The sequence below is a fragment of the Electrona antarctica genome (assembly GCF_951216825.1).
Source record: "Electrona antarctica genome assembly, chromosome: 3".
NCBI lineage: Eukaryota > Metazoa > Chordata > Actinopteri > Myctophiformes > Myctophidae > Electrona > Electrona antarctica.
This window is the reverse complement of record NC_136808.1, coordinates 28,305,223-28,325,080: the sequence shown is the minus strand read 5'-3', so window position 1 is coordinate 28,325,080 and position 19,858 is coordinate 28,305,223. Positions and strand designations below refer to the sequence as shown.

General features: G+C 44.6%; 1 protein-coding gene across 1 annotated transcript in view; it reads right to left on the bottom strand.

Moving 5' to 3' along the window:
* smad3a (SMAD family member 3a) overlaps nucleotides 1-7,307 on the bottom strand; it is a 31,890-nt gene extending 24,583 nt beyond the window's left edge. Inside the window, exon 1 of the mRNA XM_079497988.1 lies at nucleotides 6,640-7,307. Coding sequence (XP_079354114.1) covers nucleotides 6,640-6,842 — 203 coding nt within the window. The 5' untranslated portion in view covers nucleotides 6,843-7,307. The remainder of the gene's footprint in view (nucleotides 1-6,639) is intronic.
* Nucleotides 7,308-19,858: the final 12,551 nt, after the last annotated feature.

Here is a 19,858-nt window from a genome sequence, read left to right as displayed (position 1 = left end):
TGTCCAGAACCAGCACAAAACCCCCTGCCCGGGCTCAGGACCGGATCACCCCTATATCTCCATATATGGATCTGGCATTTTCTGACATCACAACACAGGCACCTCTCTAGTTTATGCCTAATGACAGCAGCAGAACAGGTAGCACAGGTATAAAGCCAGGCCTACGGCTGCTATTGAGGTTCATGTGACAAATTTGAGACTTATTGCTCTGCTTTGAAATGTCATTGTCATAATTACAGTGAACAGTCTAGCAATATTTACTGGTCTAGACAAAAATGTCTTTGACACAGTTTTTGGCTTGAGTTGTTTCTTAACACATTCTGGAAGCATTATGTTATACTTAAGCACAGAGTGCCGCGCTACGAGCCTGTAGATCTGCTATTTTAGAAAAATCGTGAAAATGTAGCACAAATCTTTGAATATATATTCTTTCACAGTGAACGTTTTTAATTCAAATCTTTGCTTCTGGGAGGTCCCTGGAAGAACATATTTTCAGATGGGGGTCGGTGGCCAATTACATATATTTTTGGGGGTCCTTGACATGAAAATGTTTGAGAATGACTGACATAGAAAAATAGGTTTTTCAGAAAACTGTCATGATTTAGAAGAATCTGCAGTTCTCAGGTCTAAATGGGTTAATTACAGTATGTCGCTATACAGCACAAGGTAAGGAAGGTTCTACCAAAGTTCAACATCACATTAAAAAAATAACTGCATTACTGCAGTGAGTTTAGGACAGTCCTTCATTGAGATCATTGGGATATGAGTTGTTTTCAAAGACGTATGTGTAGGTTAGAGGCGGTTCCAACTACATTTAATTTACAGTGTAGGGAATGTGTTGTTGAAATCTAAATAAATATGCATTTTGCCTGCAATATTACAATTTGGTTGTGAATGTACATGACAGTACACTACAGATGCTTCTATTCTGTGAGCTTCTGTTGTTCTATGAACCGTTTGTCTCATTGTAGCCTACTCCTACTGTAACAAATCCCCCCATCCCGGATCAATACAGTTATAATCTAATAGTACTAATAATACTGAGTCAGACCATCATTAGAGAAAAAAAAAAACAGACTGATGATAACAGTCATACATGAGTCACCTTCCCAGTTCCCACCTTTGGACAGTGAAGGCTTGCGCCACTTCGAACCCACCACCTGAACACTGGATAGTGTCACATTTTAACGACTTGAAGCACTTGACACACCAATGTTTGCATTGGACGGAAGTGAGCAACTCAGAGAGCTTTAAGGTTTATGTGAAGAAAAAAAGAGAAAAGAGACACTGAAAGTGAGAAAGGGCCAACAGCTTGCTGTGGGGTGACTAAGACTTGAAATTACACAGGAGCCTTGGAAAACCCCAGCGGCCTAGTAATACAATGGCCTTGCCCTAGAAATACACCAAATGTGACATAAAATGTAATAATCAAAGTTAAAGTGGCTGTAGCTAGTGTTCTTTTGTGGGGATTCGGGTCTATACTCACTAAGGGCTCCAATTTCGTCGCCGCCTTTACCCGCAATGCGGCCCGCAATTCAGCCGCTGCCCGAAAATTACGAATATAGGAGCTTTCTCTGTCCCTTAATGGTATTTTCGTCCAGCATCACCCGCTATCTTCTTTGCGACACCGGTATTTGCGCCTAGAGGTGTGGTCATGGGCGTGTTGGCACGCTTTCCCATAAATTGCTATTTTGGTCACACACATTTGGGAAGTCAATAGTGGAGTTTAAAACCACCCGTAACTTATACCCGTAAGCCGTGCCAAATTAGTTAGTATTAGTGGTAGAGCGGCGCGCGGCTGCGCGCCTGCATGGAGATGTCCTTGGAGTAAGGATGCGTCATCTCTCCTTATTCTCCTATACGCATCTCTTTGTCATTTTCCTATAATCAGCAGAAGTGAGTGCCTGCCACTTCCTTGTGTTTAGTCAAAGACGTTATTTGGCTTGTGCCAATATTGTGCGGCGTGCGCGATTCCACGCATTTGTTCGTTCAGTTTCATCATCCCATAGCGCAGCAAATGGGGTTTAATCCAATTGACCGACGTTTCCTTTTCGCTTGATACCGTTGCGTAGAGACGGCCTACACGCACAATCTATATACCAACACAAGTGAGACTTCAATAGCCTGGCGCGGCCAGACTCATAGCGAGGGTTCACTGATGTTTCCTCCCCGCAATCTTCAGTGAATCCCCGCTATGAGTCTGGCCGCGCCAGGCTAAGACTTCAAGGCAGCAACGCAACACTCTTCCATGGGACATTTTATGAGTCCCACTTCAACGACGTTAGGAGTCATATTTTGCCATTTTTACAAATTGCAGCCTTTAACTCCCATTTCGTTTTATATGGTTATATTCATGTAGAAAACGATTATAATGATTATTATTATATGTACTACTGTACAGTAGTGCATCCGGTGCATGCAGAGGTCGTTGTTTTATTGCGTCCCTTGCGTTTTGGGATGCAAAATGCACCCTATTTTAATCTCTTTAATGGCGTCTTCACTTTTCTCAGTTTTCTGCCCTCACTTTTATCCTCAATATGTACTTTGCTCAGCCAATCAAATTATCGCTATGGGGTGATCAGCCAATCATCAGCCAATGTTTGTGTTCACACAAACCCTAAAAGCTGGGCATAGGAGGGGCTGGCGCCCCTCAATAACAACACATATCTACCACAATTACACTTAGTAGAACTAGAAAAGTAGTATAGTAGTAGTAGTTGCGACCAAAGGTTGCAGTTAACTATGGAATCGTGCATTTCCCGTCAGTGTGTTGGTAGGGCACGTGACATCACGTGACATCATCAGGGATGGAGATCCCTGATGTCATCAATATTAAGCCCATATATGGAGATCCCTGATGTCATCAATATTGGCCAGCAACTCTACATCTGACCTCAAACCCTTAGATCTCCATATATGGAGCTGACCTGTTCTGACATTCCATATGTTGATCCTTCCCCATCCATCCTTCCTCTTCGATGTCTCCCTTTTCACTGATGCCTGTCCATTTAAACTCTAGACGGGCCTGCCCCAAAGTTATTAGGCGAAAACTAGAGATCTCAACAGGCCCGAAAATGAAGATCTTACCCCCCATGCCAAAGCACCAGCGCTCGCCCAGCAGTCTGCTGTCACCCAGGCGGATGCATGCACGCGAGACGCGACTTTAGAGCGAGGTGGCTTCTCGCCCTCAGGCTTCTTACTGGTAGTAGTAGTAGTAAACATAGGGTGCCATGTCAGGTCGGAATATTGGGTGGACACCAAACATACTGCATATCTAAAAGCAATGACATATTTTTATAGTCAAGCTAATTAGCTAAATAGATAGCATTAGCAAGGTATACAAAATGTACCGGTAAGTATGAAATTACATTTTTATACTTACATGGCAAAGATTTTCAGCACATTTCAACTTGCTTAATCTGTGTAATTAATCTGATCAGATGAGGATATCCATATTCCATGCAGTCTTGCATGGAACAAATCTTTCCTCAAAACAAAAGTACTAAATGGAATGGTAAATGGACTGTATTTATATAGTGCCTCTCTCCAAAGAATTTTACAATGTATTTCACCTTCACTCACATATTCACACAGACAGCATGAAGTGCGCCTCAAACCTTCTCATCAGGAGAAATTAGGAGCAGTGATGTAAATAGGTTTTTAATGAAATGAAATGAAATGAAATCTATATTTACCCAGGGTATCTGGGCTAAGCTCAAGAACTTGTTTCCAGCCAGGCCCTGCTCATAGAACACATTTCATCGTAGTGGTTCAATGCCTTGTTCAAGGGCACTTCAGCGGTGGTAATTTTAACGTGTCGGACGGCTGATTCGAACTAGGAACCTTCCGGTATCAAGACCGCGCCGCTATCCGTTCGGCCACCGCTGCCACTAATGTAATGAGTCCCGGGATGCAGGGATGGTCTTTTAGATGAGTCCCAAGGACATTTTATGAGTCCCACTTCAACGACGTTAGGAGTCATATTTTGCCATTTTTACAAATTGCTGCATTTAACTCCCATTTCATTTTATATGGTTATAATGTGGTTATATTCATGTAGAAAACAGAAGAAGACAGTACAGTAGTACTGTAGTGCATCCCGTGGATGCAGTGGTCGTTGTTTTATTGCGCCCCATAACTATAAACTGCGTTTTGGGATGCAAAATGCACCCTATTTTAATCTCTGTAGGAGTTCAGTGTTTTGCTCAACTTGACACTTCGACACATAGCCATGAGGAGCCAGGGATTGAACCGGGGGTGCCATGTCATTATTCCGACCTCTGGGTATGGGACTTATCGGAGGTCATAGTTATGGGCATTTTTCGGAATTATGGGAGGTCGGAATTTTGAGAGGTCGTAATAATGGGTGTACACCGAACCGGGAACTTTCTGATTCCAAGACAGCCACTCTACCTCCTGAGCCACTGTCGACCTAACCCTCAAGCCATCATCTGGAAACACAGCCATAGAGTTGTATTACAATTCTAATACAACTCTGTGGTCAGAATTCAATGTGGTGCAGGCCAAGCATTGAATAATCCCAACTGAATTAATGGAATCCTGGCCGCAACTGTGTGACAAATCAACCATGGAATTTGAACCAATTGCTGAATGGGGAATATGGACAACAAGATGAAAGGATAAAGTTCTACTGCCAGCCAGACAGAATACGCCGTCTTTTGCTCTGCCTTGCTCCATACGTTCTACTTCATAACTGATTGAGCATACTATGGCCTTTATGGTCCTTTATCTGAAAAGTAAACAGGTAACTCAGACACACAAATGTTGTGTACAATGGCCAAGCTAGATGCCTATATGATATAGCTATTTGGCAAAAAATTGAATATGGCTTTATCTGCATTGTTCACGCCCACTGGAATTCTACTCCATTCCACTTTCTTCAAAACGGATATAATTGTCCTTCACATACCTCCCTAGACAAAAGTATTCACAGCAGCATGCCTACTGTAAAAGTGCAGTAAATACTAGGAGTCTTCAAACAACAAGTGTCTTGAAGAATGTGTCTTGTTAGAACTACAATAATTACAAAGCTATATACACAGGACCACCTAGATTTCTCTGCTACAGTAGTTATGGTCACCCTATAGATTCCACTACTACTCCTTGCTTTCCGCAGTGCACAGCTGTCCACAGTGGCTACTACTCGCTAGCTGACCATCAGATCAGCTGGCCGGTGATGAGGCCCATCACCGGCAGTTCATGCCACAGTTCATGTGTCAGGAAGATAAGGGAGCGAAACTCCCCATGGGACAGGCCTGAAACTCCCCATGGGACAGGCCTGAGCAGGCTTGTGGCAGCTGCTGTGAGCCGGCCGGCATGTTGGGAATGAATAGAACAGGGACGCAGGTACCACAAGGCCAGCTCTCCAGGGAAACATTGATCTGAGGTCATCTTAGCGCACTCCACCGCTTCCCCTCTGCATTAGTGGTAGGAATATGAAACTGGAAACAAACATTTAACTTTCCAGGCAAGCTTAAACTTTGGATACAGGCCCGGGCATATGCACACTATGATATGCAAAACACTTGTGGCAGTTAAGAATGTGGGAGTGCCCTGTGTCAGATTTGATTTCAGCTGGCATGCTACAGTGGAGATATGAGGGGTGAGGGTCCGAGGCCTTTTTTGCTTGCTGCTGACAAAACTTGTGAAGCAATCACTGCCAGTGCAAACTCCTGCCAAGCATGGCAATGTAGAGTGCTGACTGTGTTGCAGAATTTGCATTTTGCAGTCAGAGTAAAAACAGCAGTAACTGACAGTGTAACATTCACATTGTCTGAACATGGGAAGGTGGAGGTCAGTTTAAAATTCTAATGACCACATTCCGAAAGCTTCAAGGCAAAACGGAGTCAGCATGGTGTGCGTGTGTTTACCAAACAGTTCCCCTACCTAGAGAGACTTTCACTTGTCTCCACAAGGCAGTGCAGCAACCAGCAAGCCTTTCAGCCTCATAAAGCGCATTGAACGATTTCACCGAAGGATTTCGCCGAATGAATGCCAATGTTTGATTATGGGTTGTGTGCTGCGACTGCGATTGCACTGTCTGCTTCACAACATGGCGTGGTAGAATATAAACCCAATTCCCACAGGCTCGCCTACGCGCAACACACAAACAAACCCACCGTGCTAGAAAGCGTCCCAGATTAAGGCCACGTTATATAACATGGGCTCCATGTGTGTGTGTGTGTGTGTGTGTGTGTGTGCGTGCGTGTGTATGTGTGCGCACTATATCATATTATATGGACAGATGAGTGAACAGATCATGGGTTCAAAGAAGGACACGTTTTGCAGCTATTGTAATAATCTTAAACGGGTATGTGCCTATTATATTTACCAGTGATTTGGCAAAGTCTCAGTACACAAAGAAAACAATCAAAGGTGTCATTCTTATCACGCATGCGAGATTAGAAAGTAAATGCTGTGGGTGACCATCATCATCATCTCGATCCATCGATCCAACAATGAACTAGAAGTGCTGCTTTGTGCACATTCCATTTATTATGTAACACTGCGTTACACTCGGGATGGACTGTCTGTAGCTGTGGTTTCAGACACAGTGTATAATAGGTGAGTGTGCGTAGAATAATCCAGCCACTGTAGTCAGTGCAGTGGATCTTTTACCTCGGTATGGTGATGCATTTGGTGTTGATGTTTTGCGTGGTGATGGCTTTCTCCAGCTCGTCCAACTGTCCCGTTTTCTTCAACTTCTTCACCAGGCTCTTCACCGCCTTCTCGCACCATTTCTCCTCCTGCCCGTTCTGCTCTCCCTTCTTCCAGCCCAGAAGTCTTTTCACAATGGGGGGAGTGAAAGGCAAAATTGACATATTTGAGTTCAGTCAAAGTCCTTCCAGTGCTGAGAGGTCCGCACGTTGGCGAAATAAAAATCCGCAAACAAATCTTATATTTGTTGAGACCCAGGTGTATGGAAAATGTGGTGTTTAAAAAAACAACCAAGTGTTTAGTAAACTCCACGGCAACGCCGAAGCATCACATTGAAATGGTTTCAGTCCTTGGTGTTCAGTTCAGTCCGCCTGTGTGTGTCTGGAGCTCTGCGATTAACGCAATGTGCAACCCAGCGGGAGATTTGGTACTACTCCGCGAAGAAACCTAGTTCTGTCTAGTCCTATACACATCTACGTTTGGATTAGTTTTAAATAGGCTACTCCCAATATGTTATAACCAAACAACACACGCGACATAAACTGCATTAGTCCTGGTGACAGTGTATTACGCCGGTGGTGGAGGTTGTCGTTGTATTATTCTTCGACCAACAAATAAGTTTGGTTAAGTTCAGAGTCATCCGCTGTCCCAGGTTCCTCGTCTGAAGTCTGCTAGGAGTCTGCCTCAAATGCAAATGCAGCAACCAGCCAGCAGCCTCTGTTTAGACTCCTCATTCAGAGCCGTGAAAGACCACTGATAGAGAGCAGCTGGCCAAATGTACCGCGTAGCCTACATTGCACAATCCATGCCTTTTTCCAGGCTGACTGACAAACTGCATGCTGTTGTGGTTATAGCACTGCAGTAGTGCCTTTCTGACAAATACAGTGACGTAACCTAGGCTACTACCTGTCCTGCTACACACATACCGTTGCATTGGTTTTGTTATAGACTATATATAACACAGCAAGGAATTAACACATTAAAACATAATTAACGGGAAACTTAACTTCACGTTCAACTCGACTTTGACAGATGTAAAGGAGTGGATGGATTTTTTTTACCAGCTACCCACACATTTTAGTTACTTAGAAAGAAGGATAGAGGTATGAGAAAAATAAAAAAATAAAAAATATCAAATAGAGCTGCAGCCTGCAGAGAGGTATAGGTGCACATTTATAGAATACATAGCCATCTTGCTCTGGTTTTAAGATGTCAATGTTGTATTGCAGCAGTCCATCAATTGGGAAATATGCACACAGTGAATGATGCATGATGCATATGATGCATGCACAGCACACACATGGACACCCTCAGACAAACACCAACATGTAGGCCTGCACATAAGTGTCAGGGGGCACAAAGAGAAAGAGAGAGAGAGAGAGAGAGAGAGAGAGAGAGAGAGAGAGGGGAGGGTAGGCCTATCTAGATGTGTCATGGTGGACTGTGTACCATAATGACTGAGTCCCCGGCCTAGATACTACATACTATTACTAAGCCCACTACATCTTTGTGTGTGTGTGTGTGTGTGTGTGTGTGTGTGTGTGTGTGTGTGTGTGTGTGTGTGTGTGTGTGTGTGTGTGTGGTGTGTGTGTGTGTGTGTGTGTGTGTGTGTGTGTGTGTGTGTGTGTGTGTGTTCGCGCGCGCACATGTGTGCACGTGTGTGTGTGTGTCTATCTTTGTTCTTCGGCTTCAAAAGAAATACTTAACTGCATCCAAGGACAGTTTCCAAATCGCGAGTGCCCTATTTGCAAGCACTTGAAAAGGCTGTAAAACACTGATTGCTCCACAGCAATATAGCAAGTGCACTTTGTTGACATTTCAAATTCGTTTGGTACGCCATCAATGGCATGAAAGCAACATGTTGAAATTTGACAATATACTATAGGCCTTCAACAGCCATCAACAATGTGCATCTATTTGCAGCAAACAATACACAAATAATGTTAACCTAAACAAACCACACTAGTAAAGTAAACATGTAGTAACCCCATTATGTACTTTTCTTTAAAACCCCATATCAGCGGGTCCATGGGCAGTTCACAGTCATCTTAGAATAATAGTAACAATGACTTGTGGTTGCTATTTTGGTATGTGCGTACAGTACTGGTGATTATATCAGTCATCCTCTTTCTCTTTCTTTCTTGCTTTGTGCTAATATACACGTGGCTTTGACCCAGCACAACAAGCACTAGCTGTTTCCTTCTATCTTCTTCAGGCTTCATGCATATAAGAAACATCCACAAGATAAAATCCTTTCTTTCTTCTAGTAATCTTAAGACTGTTGTGAATGCTTTGGTATACTCTCGTTTAGATTACTGTAATGCTCTGTACTCCGGACTCAACCAAAACTTGATACATCGCATGCAATTGGTCCAGAATGCGGCGGCTAGGCTTATTACTGGTACCAGGAGATTTGACCACATAACACCTGTGTTGGCTGAACTCCACTGGTTGCCAGTCTCGTTCAGGATCGATTTTAAGATTTTATTATTAACTTTTAAAGCTCTTAATGGTCTTGCTCCCACCTATTTAAGTACAATGGTTGAATAATATGTACCTTCACGTATCCTTAGAATAGATCATCCGGTCTGGGTCTACTAAAGAGTCACAAGGCTAAATTGGTGACCAAAGGTGATCAAGCTTTTGTTGTTAGGGCCCCTAGGCTCTGGACCAGCCTACCAGAAGAACTGAGGCTAACCAGTTCCTTAACAAGTTTTAAATCTCTCTTAAAACACATCTATACAGGTTGGCCTTTTTATCTCCTTAAGTCATTTCCGGTATTATTGCTTATTTGTATTTTCTATCACTATTATTATTTTGTTATTACATTATTGTTGCATTTTGATGTTTTATATTGTTTTGATTGTTCAAGCACTTTGTAACTTGGTTTAAAAAAGTGCTATATAAATAAAGTTTTATTATTATATTATTATTATTCAGGGATTGTCCAATGCAATTTTTTACATCATCTATAAGCATGCTTAGATTGCTTACACATTTCCTCTAAACTTGTGATAAAACCTTTTACAAACAGATTTCAAATCGAATGGATGAACCACAAGTATCTACAGTATACAAAATGAGAGTCCCGAAATAAAATACATACAAGACAAACAATAACATTATGGCAGTATACAAAATGTTAATGTAAATAGAGGAGGTGATTTGTTTTGTAGCATCGTAATAACGTAATAAAATCCAATTAGGCCTACATAAAATCACATGTGATGAATGACAATCATGAAATCATAATATACCATCCTATTTGTTGTCTCCACCAGGCCGAAGGCATGGGGAGAGAGTATGTTTTGCACTCCGTCCGTCCGACCGTCCGTGTGTCCGTCCGTGTGTGTGTGTGTGTCCGTCCGTGTGTGTGTGTGTGTCCGTCCGTCCGTCCGTCCGTCCGTCCGTCCGTCCGTCCGTCCGTCCGTCCGTCCGTCCGTCCGTCCGTCCGTCCGTCCGTCCGTCCGTCCGTCCGTCCGTTACCAGCTAATCTCTGGCACCATTGGCCCCATCCGCATGCCAAACTGTGCACACACACTCCCTGGATGCCAACGACGAACCTCTGCCCCAAATATTCCACAACTATAGTGCCACCATGAGGCCGATTTCTGTAAAACACATTTGTTTATATTAGTCGCACAAATTTCATCCAAATCTCACGCAAATCGGTACACATGATCTCTGTAGTCATGTGATCAAGACGAGTCTGATTGATTTCTCAGATTCTACACTGACTGAGAGTGTGAGTGAAACTGTGCACACATATTCCCACTAGGCTGAGGAAGCAATGCCACTTGACATTTTTCAAATCAGCCTCATGGTGGCGCTATCACAGGCCAAGTCACGACTTTACATGCACCGATCTGCATAAAACTTTGTATGCACAAAACGTGTGCACACTCCCCGAGTCCCTACAGTCCAAGGAAATACATTTGGCCTGCATTTTTCAATTCTGCCTTTTCGAGCGCCACCAGAATAGGGTCATTTATGTGCAACACATATTTGATCCAAATCTCAATCCTGGTGGAGACCTGTGCACCGAGGGGCACTACTTCTAGTTCTTCTTGTTTAGCTGAGTAATGGCTGAGGGAATGAATGAGTCCATGTCAGATTCTATGTTGTTTGTCACTCTTGTCACTCTTGTTATAATTTTTTCTAACAAGATACCCAACTATAGCTGCAGCTGTTTGGTAACAATGATGACTGTTACAGCTGTAAACAACACCAAGGTCTCAGCTAAAGTGGTGTGTTGGCAGGTTGGAGAAGATAGAGCATGCTGCCATGTCACATTGCTGAGACCCTCCAGTCGCCCCCCGCCTACCCCACCCCTCCCCCTGGCACCTGTTTATGCCTCCGGGGACACGACCGGCCAAGACAGCTGGTTTGGTTTTGGAGAAGTGTAGGGTGAGACGGATATAAGAGGTGGGGGGGATGGGATTTACAGATGGACGGTAGTAGTTGCGGGGGGTTGTGGTGGAAGGCGGGACTAGTATGGACGGGGTCTCTCAAGAGAAGAATTACAGAGCACAAAAGGCATGTAAGTTAGGCTGAATAGGTAATGCCCATGTACAATCCGATAGATGATAATGACATTGTGCTGATCTGCACCTCAGGGGACTTGGTTCGGTGTGTGTGTGTGTGTGTGTGTGTGTGTGTGTGTGTGTGTGTGTGTGTGTGTGTGTGTGTGTGTGTGTGTGTGTGTGTGAGAGAGAGACTTTGTTCGATGTCCGGTGACCCAAGTCAGTGAGTGTATTTGCAGAATGAGAAGCGGTTCCAAGCATTTGTGAGGTTGTGATAACATTGACGCTGAATGTTCAACACAGAGAGTAAATTAATTATTGACCAATGAATGAATGAATGAAGCTAGTAAATGTTATTTACTAGCTGATAGTGGACTAAAGGAGGCTGAGGAGAGAGGACACCCATATCTTCATTGACGGCATTGCAGTCGACAGGGTCAGTGACATGAAGTTCTTCTGTGCACACATTGATGAGGACCTGGGACCTCAGGTTGTTCTGACTGTTACACCCCGGCCTAGGGGAAAGCTAAGGCCCAACAATAAAGTAGGACTGCCATCTTTCCAGCTCCCAGCTGAACTTTGTTCCCCCGTATATTGCACAGATATACTGCTATCCAGCCATCATCCTTTCTCCCCCTAATGTATTATTCTTTCTTTGGTAAATGGTAAATGGTGCTTAGGGCCTTTAATTTAACCAAGGCGCTTTACAGAGATTGTGCATTACATCCACCCATTCACACACACACACACACACACACACACACACACACACACACACACACACACACACACACACACACACACACACACACACACACACACACACACACACACACACACACACACACACACACACACACACACACACACACACACACACACAATGCCGGATGAAACCATGCAGGGCACCAACCTGCATCGGGAGCAATAAGGAGTTCAGAGTCTTGCAGGACACTTTGACACTTATAACTCTGGGGGAGCTCGGGTTTGAACTGGGATCTCCATCTAGTCACTTTCTCCAGATGATGGGTGATTCATATTATTTAGTTAATCCACTTAAAAAGAGGAAACCATTTTCATTTCATACATCCTTGGTGACAAATCATCTGATTCCGGCTAATCACAATTTGCGTCCTCCGTCATCAATGTTTGTGACTTTGTGTTACGCAATGTTTGTGTTTATAGTCTATGGCGTAAAATTTGACATTATTAGTACCACAGACGAAAAACAGTCTAAGTCCAAATTTCAGACTGACCCCTCCACGAAAAGGCCTCGTTGTCCTGAACCCTTATCTATCATTTATATATTATGGATCAATAGTGTGGACTTAGACTGTTATTCGTCTGTGGTACTTGACTTAAAATTTACACTATAAAATTCTCCATTCATTGTCAATGGGAATTTAATGTTTGTGTAGGACAAAGTTTGTGGACACACACTAAAAGCTGGACATAGGAGAGGCTAGCACCCCTCAAAAATCACACTTGTGTGAAGTGAGTGGGGCGCTCTTATCATCATACATCATCACATTCCGGCCAATCACTTTTGGCGTCCTCACTTTTCTGTCCTCACTTTTAATCCTCACATTCCGTGCTCAGTCAATCGAATCATCGCTATGGGGTACAAACAAACACACAAAGCTGGGGAGTCCCTCAAAAAAAATCTTTCAAGACCCACAGAATATGTTCTAATCTGTTGACATCCTGATCCTACATACTGCAATCTGTTGGAGTAACGTTGTTGGGTAATTCTACGGAATGACATCATCACTCAACGACATCACCATCTCATCATCACAACCATGTCCTTTAAAATGAAACGACAAACAACTTTTACAGACAAATCCAGCTGCCCGTAGAGCATCTTACTGTGAGATGTATTTGTCAACACTGCCGAACAGTGTCCAGTGTCTGCTGTGGAGCATTACATATAGGAGATCAACAGTCATTGGCTTCCTTGATTGGCCAACCCAACTGTTCGGCTGTGTGGATTGGCCAAACTTTGCGGGCCATTTGTGCCACTGAAACAATAACACGCTCATTACACCTCTAGTGTTTCTCAGAGCGAGGCTTTATAAATCCAGTGTGATTTACAGTGTGAGAAATGTTTTGCTGCATGGACTTGGACGGTAACTGGAGGTCCAAATAAAGGCTTTAATCGTGCTGTCGTGTTGCCGTTGAAGATAAGGTGTACGTCGTGTTGCTGTTGGAGATAAGGTGTACGTGGTGTTGCTGTTGGAGATAAGGTGTACGTCGTGTTTCCGTTGGAGATGAGGTGTACGTTGTGTTGCCGTTGGAGATAAGGTGTACGTCGTGTTGCCGTTGGAGATAAGGTTTACGTCGTGTTGCCGTTGGAGATAAGGTGTATGTCGTGTTGCCGTTGGAGATAAGGTGTACGTTGTGTTGCCGTTGGAGATAAGGTGTACGTCGTGTTGCCGTTGGAGATAAGGTGTACGTCGTGTTGCCGTTGGAGATAAGGTTTACGTCGTGTTGCCGTTGGAGATAAGGTGTACATCGTGTTGCCGTTGGAGATAAGGTTTACGTCGTGTTGCCGTTGGAGATAAGGTGTACGTCGTGTTGCCGTTGGAGATAAGGGGCTATATCTTGCGCCACCCCTTACCCCTTATACCTAAACTTATTTGCCACTTTTTACTATTTAAAAAAACCTTTTAAAATAGTTCAAATAGCTGATCTACAAGCTCACAACGTGTAGATGTAGATCGGCTAGTTGAACTATTTTAAATTTATTTTCAAAATAGTAAAAAATGGCACAAGATGAAGCCCAAGGTGTACACTGTACATCGTGCTGACGTGTTGCTGTTGGAGATAAGGTGTACACCTTTGGAGAGTTCTATGATGGCAACACGGATCAGATTGTTCACGTTTTCAACACAGAATATTACAGTGAAATGCATTCGTCAACTCAACACTGACGAACAGTGTCCAGTGATCTGCAGTGTAGATTACATTTGCCATATTAGGAGATCAACATTCATCGGCCTCCTTGATTGGCCAACCCAACAAGTTCTGTGGACCCAACAGGTTCTGTATCTCTGTGGATTGGCCAAGCTATGCGTGAAATCTGTGCCACGGAACCAATGAGCAACAAGGTGTGTAGCAGATATAGTAGTAACCTTCTGAAACGAATTGATGTTTGTTATTACTCTGGCCTGAATGACTCACTGCTGTGCAGGTCTGCTGAGGTGACTCGGTTGTATTATGTGTGCTCTGGGTGACTTCAAGCTCACATTACTGACACAGTGTAAATATAACCTAAGGGAGGTTATGAACGAGCCCATCCTGAGTCATAATGTAGTAAATGTAGGTCAAATGTAGGCCCTTCCCTTATATGGTCATGCTGACTGGAATGTTATTACACATTTGTGCTGTTTACACTTGTGTGAAATAACAATAACAGTGACCACTTTCTTGACAGATAAGACAGTAGACACTTCCCTCACTGAGCAGTTAAAATCATGCATGTCTTATCTTAATTCTTACTCAATGGCCATGATAAAAAGTGGTCAATCCCTTAACAGGAAATATCCTGCGAATGATCATGTGATGATTCAGCATTCTTTGAGATGACTATAGACTACTTTAGTTTAGACCCAGGTCACAGATATTGTTTCATTCAGTTATGTTAGCCTATACAGCTCTTGTCTACTTGGAGTCTGTTTCCGAAGGATTGTACAATACAATGTAAAGACAGTTCTGTCCATAAAGGACTTTACCATTATCATATAGATAGAGCTTAAAGGACCACTTCACCAATCTATGTTCAACCTATGTTTATATAATTGGTCCTCACTAATGCTGTATAGGCAGTTCAGAAACCCGTCCGCCAGTGACATCATCGTTAGGCAGATTCTTTTAAGACAAGTTTTTTTTTAAATATAAGATTATTAGATTTTTGAGCCCCTCCTATATACAGCTTTTGTCCACACACGTCTCATATTTGCCATTGACAATGAAAGGAGAAATTAGGTCAAATGTCCGCCAAATATGTACATTTCTGGCAACACAAACATTAAATGCCATTGACAATGAAGGGAAAAATTACGTCATATGTAGACAAGCAAATCGGCTAACCAATCACATGAATTCAGTTGTTCATGAGATGATGTATGATGATGTATAATGATAAGAGCGCCTCTCGCTTCACACAGGTGTGATTTTATAAAGGTTTGTTTTTAGTTCAATGTTTGTTTTAAAGAGTGCCACAATTTTTGTATTTTTCCAGTTTTGTCTATGAGGTGTCTATGAGGTGACAGTACTTCATTAGACACCCTGGAGTCGTTTTTATGTGCAATGGTGTATTAACTTTGTATTTAGGGTTTCTTCCTGGAGGCTGAACCCTTGACAGTCAAACGGGCCAATGAAATAAACAGTAATATAGTGACATCACATTATCAGCCCCTCCCCTAACCCTAAAAAATCACGGCACTCCATCTTTAAAAACGTCATTGACAATAAAGAGAATTTAATGTTTGTTTTGTCACCGTTTGTTATACATCATCATTACATCACCTTATCATCTTAACTTCACACGGGTGTGATTTTTATTATCGTGATTGCTTCCATTTTCCCATTGCAACTTTTCAGGAATAGAAACCCTGCAATTTCTATTAGCTTGGATTCCCCATCGATGATGTCACTGGTGGACGGGTTTCTGAACTGCCCACAGACCTCCTATGAGACACAGACTGAGTAGAAAGAAATTGTGGTATTTTATCATGAACATTAGTGAGGACCAGTTATATGAAGACAATTGAAAATTGGTGAAGTGGTCCTTTAATTGATTCAGTTGTCAGCGGCAGCAAGAAACAGGTGAAAAAGGTGCTTTTACAGAGTCGAACGTAATCGACACAGAAAGTGCTAAGCAACGGAGGCCGGTGACGGTGAGAGAAATTTCTCGCTTGCAGTCCGTCCCTTACACTTAGGCACGAACTTGACTTTACTTCCCGTATCTGCGTGAAGGGGGCGGGGACAATATTAGGAGACGGGAAGAATGTTGGAGTCTATTACATTACATTACAGTCATTTAGCAGACGCTTTTATCCAAAGCGACTTACAATAAGTGTATTCAACATAGGTAGGGAACAAAAACTACTAATCACCAGAAGTCTTTAGTGCATTTTCTGCAAAAACAAGCAACCAAGAGTATACCTAGCGCTAAGGTAAAAGTGCAATAAATCAGCTACCTATTTCCTTAAACAGATGAGACAAAATAGCTAAATCAAATGAGCATGAGCTAAAACAATTAAGTGTATCGACTAAACAAGATCCAATAAACAATACAACAATAGAAAACAAGCGTTCGTACAACTAGTTAACAACAAGTAGGTCAGGCAGAGAGGAAGGGTAGTGTTTCCTGAAGAGGTGGGTTTTCAACCTGCGGCGAAATATGGGCAGTGACTCTGCTGTCCTAACATCAGTGGGGAGTTCATTCCACCACTGTGGGGCCAGAACAGAAAAGAGTCGTGACCGTGTGGATCGGCCAGAAGGACCCTTGAGTGACGAGGCAATCAGTCGCCCCGAGGTGGCAGACCGAAGTGGTCGGGCAGGGGTGTAGGCATCGACCATAGCCCGGAGGTAGGAAGGAGCTGTTCCTTTCACTGCCCTATAGGCTAACACCAGGGTTTTGAACTGGATGCGGGCCGCTACGGGGAGCCAGTGTAGAGAACGGAGAAGGATGGTTGTGTGGGAGAACTTGGGGCGGTTGAACACCAGACGAGCCGCAGCTTTCTGAACAAGCTCCAGAGGTCTGATGGCAGATGCCGGAGCACCAGCAAGGAGGGAGTTGCAGTAGTCCAGGCGGGAGATGACGAGAGCCTGGATGAGCACCTGGGCTGCCTTCTCCGTGAGGAAGGGGCGAATCCTCCTGATGTTGTAGAGGAGGAATCTGCAGGACCTTGTCACTGATGCGATGTTTGCCGAGAACGTCAGTTGATCGTCCAGGGTCACACCCAGATTTTTCGCAGTCCGAGTTGAGGTCACCACAGCATTATCAATGGTGATGGCCATGTCTCGGTGCGGACAGCCCTTCCCCGGGAGGAACATCAGCTCGGTCTTGTCCAGGTTGAGCTTCAGGTGGTTTGTCGACATCCACGCCGAGATGTCAGCCAGACAAGCAGCAATGTGTGCCTCCACTTGGGTATCAGAGGGGGGGAATGAGAGGATCAGCTGGGTGTCATCGGCATAGCAGTGGTAGGAAAAGCCATGGGAGTGGATGACAGCACCCAGAGATGTAGTGTAGAGAGAGAAAAGAAGAGGACCCAGAACCGAGCCTTGGGGAACCCCAGTTGTGAGCCTGTGTGGTTCTGACACAGACCCTCTCAGCATCACCTGGTAGGAGCGACCCGTCAGGTAGGATGCAAACAGGGAGAGTGCAGAGCCTGAGACACCCATCCCCTCGAGGGTGGAGAGGAGGATCTGATGGTTCACCGTGTCGAACGCTGCAGACAGGTCCAGGAGTATCAGGACGGAGGAGAGAGAGTTCGCTCTAGCGGCATGGAGCGACTCCGTCACTGCCAGCAGGGCAGTCTCTGTCGAGTGACCCACTTTGAAACCAGACTGGTTGGAGTCCAGGAGGTTGTTCTGGTGGAGATAGGAGGACAGTTGTTTAAAGACAGCACGTTCGAGAGTTTTAGATAGGAAGGATAGAAGGGAAACCGGTCTGTAGTTCTTGATCTCAGAGGGGTCAAGTGTCGGTTTCTTCAGGAGGGGGGTGACTCTGGCAGTCTTGAAAGTAGAGGGAAAGTAGCCAGATGTCAGAGAGGTGTTAATAAGGTGGGTTAAGAAGGGAAGAAGTTCAGGTGCAATAGACTGCAACAGAGTGGATGGGACCGGGTCCAGAGAGCATGAGGTGGGGCGACTAGAGGTAACAAGGAGAAGGACCTCGTTAGGGGAGAGGGGAGAGAAGTGGGATAGAGAGGGGATGGGGGGGGGAAGAGGAGTAGATGAAGGTAGAGAGGGGGGGGTGGCAGGCAGACGGGTGTGGGTAGTGCGCAGGGCACCAGCCAGGGGAGGAGGGAAGGAGGATCGGATATCGTTCACCTTCTTGTCAAAGAAGTTGGCGAAATCGTCAGGGAGGAGGGACGAGGAGGGAGGAGGGGGTGGTGGTTGTAGGAGAGAGGAGAAAGTTTCAAAGAGTTTTTTAGGGTTGGAAGCAGAAGCCTGAATTTTAGTGCAGAAAAAAGCAGCTTTAGCAGCTGATAGAGAGGAGGAAAAAGTAGAAATGAGAGATTGGAAGGTGAGAAGGTCCTCCGGGAGGTTGCCATTTCTCCATTTGCGCTCAGCCGCTCTCAGGCTCCGTCTCTCAGTCCGCACTGAGTCCGACAACCAGGGGGCAGGTGGAGTTTGGCGTGCAGGCCTGGTGGTGAGGGGACAGAGATGGTCGAGAGAAGAGGATAGAGTAGAGAAAAGAAGATCTGTGGCGGTATCAGGGGATAGAAGAGCAAAGGATTCAGGGGCAGGGAGAGCAGAGAGAACAGAAGAGGAAAGATCAGTGGAGGAAAGTGAGCGAAGATTGTGACGTGAGGAAATCATGTGGGTAGGGAGGGGCTGTGAGGGGGGAGAGGAGAGAGAGAGAGAGTAGGACATGAAGTAGTGATCAGAGAGTTTCTTACCCTTTTCACTGGAAAGAGGAGTGACAGACAGGTTAGCAATAGAGCAGCCTCTGGTGAAGATCAGGTCCAGTTGGTTGCCCGCCTCATGGGTAGGAGGAGATGGGGAAATAACTAGGTCAAAGGCGGCGAGAAACGAAAGTAGTGGGTCTAGCTGCTTCTCAGTCGGGAGGTTGAAGTCACCCAGAAGGATGAATCCAGAGCCATCGACAGGGAAGTGGGAGACTAGATGGTCCAGCTCCTCCAGGAAGCCACCAGCAGGGCCCGGTGGGCGATAAACAACTGCAATGGTGAGCTTGACTGGATGAGAAACAGTGACCACATGAAATTCAAATGAGGTAGGAGAGAATTGTGACAGTGAAACCGGAGAGTATTTCCATTTTCTGGAAATTAGCAGACCAGCCCCACCACCTGTCCGCACGGCTCTGGGAGTGTGAGAGAAAGAGTACACATCTGACAGAGCCGCAGGCGTAGCAGTGTTTTCTGGTCTGATCCAGGTCTCAGTCAGAGCAAGGAAGTTAAGGGAGAGCAAGGATGCGTAGGCTGAGATGAAAGCAGATTTGCCTTCCACCACAGCCGAGTGGCAATTCCAAAGCCCTCCCGTTACCACTTGCTCGACGTGAGTTGAAAGAGTAGGATAGATGAGATTAGTTGTGTCGCGACATCTGGGTGTAACCCAGTGTTTGTGCGACCGCCAGGAAGAAGAGAGGACAGGAATAGGAAGAAAACACATTGTAGATCACTAAACATATACTACAATACACTACTATATCTATCACACTACTATATATGTCACTAAGCAATGCTACAGCTTATCGTTCAGTGACGAAGTCGGACTTTGACAAAGTCGCCTGTCGCCTTTGTTGACAAAGTCGCCTGTCGCCTTTGTTGACAAAGTCGCCTGTCGCCTTTGTTGACAAAGTCGCCTGTCGCCTTTGTTGACAAAGTCGCCTGTCGCCTTTGTTGACAAAGTCGCCTGTCGCCTTTGTTGACAAAGTCGCCTGTCGCCTTTGTTGACAAAGTCGCCTG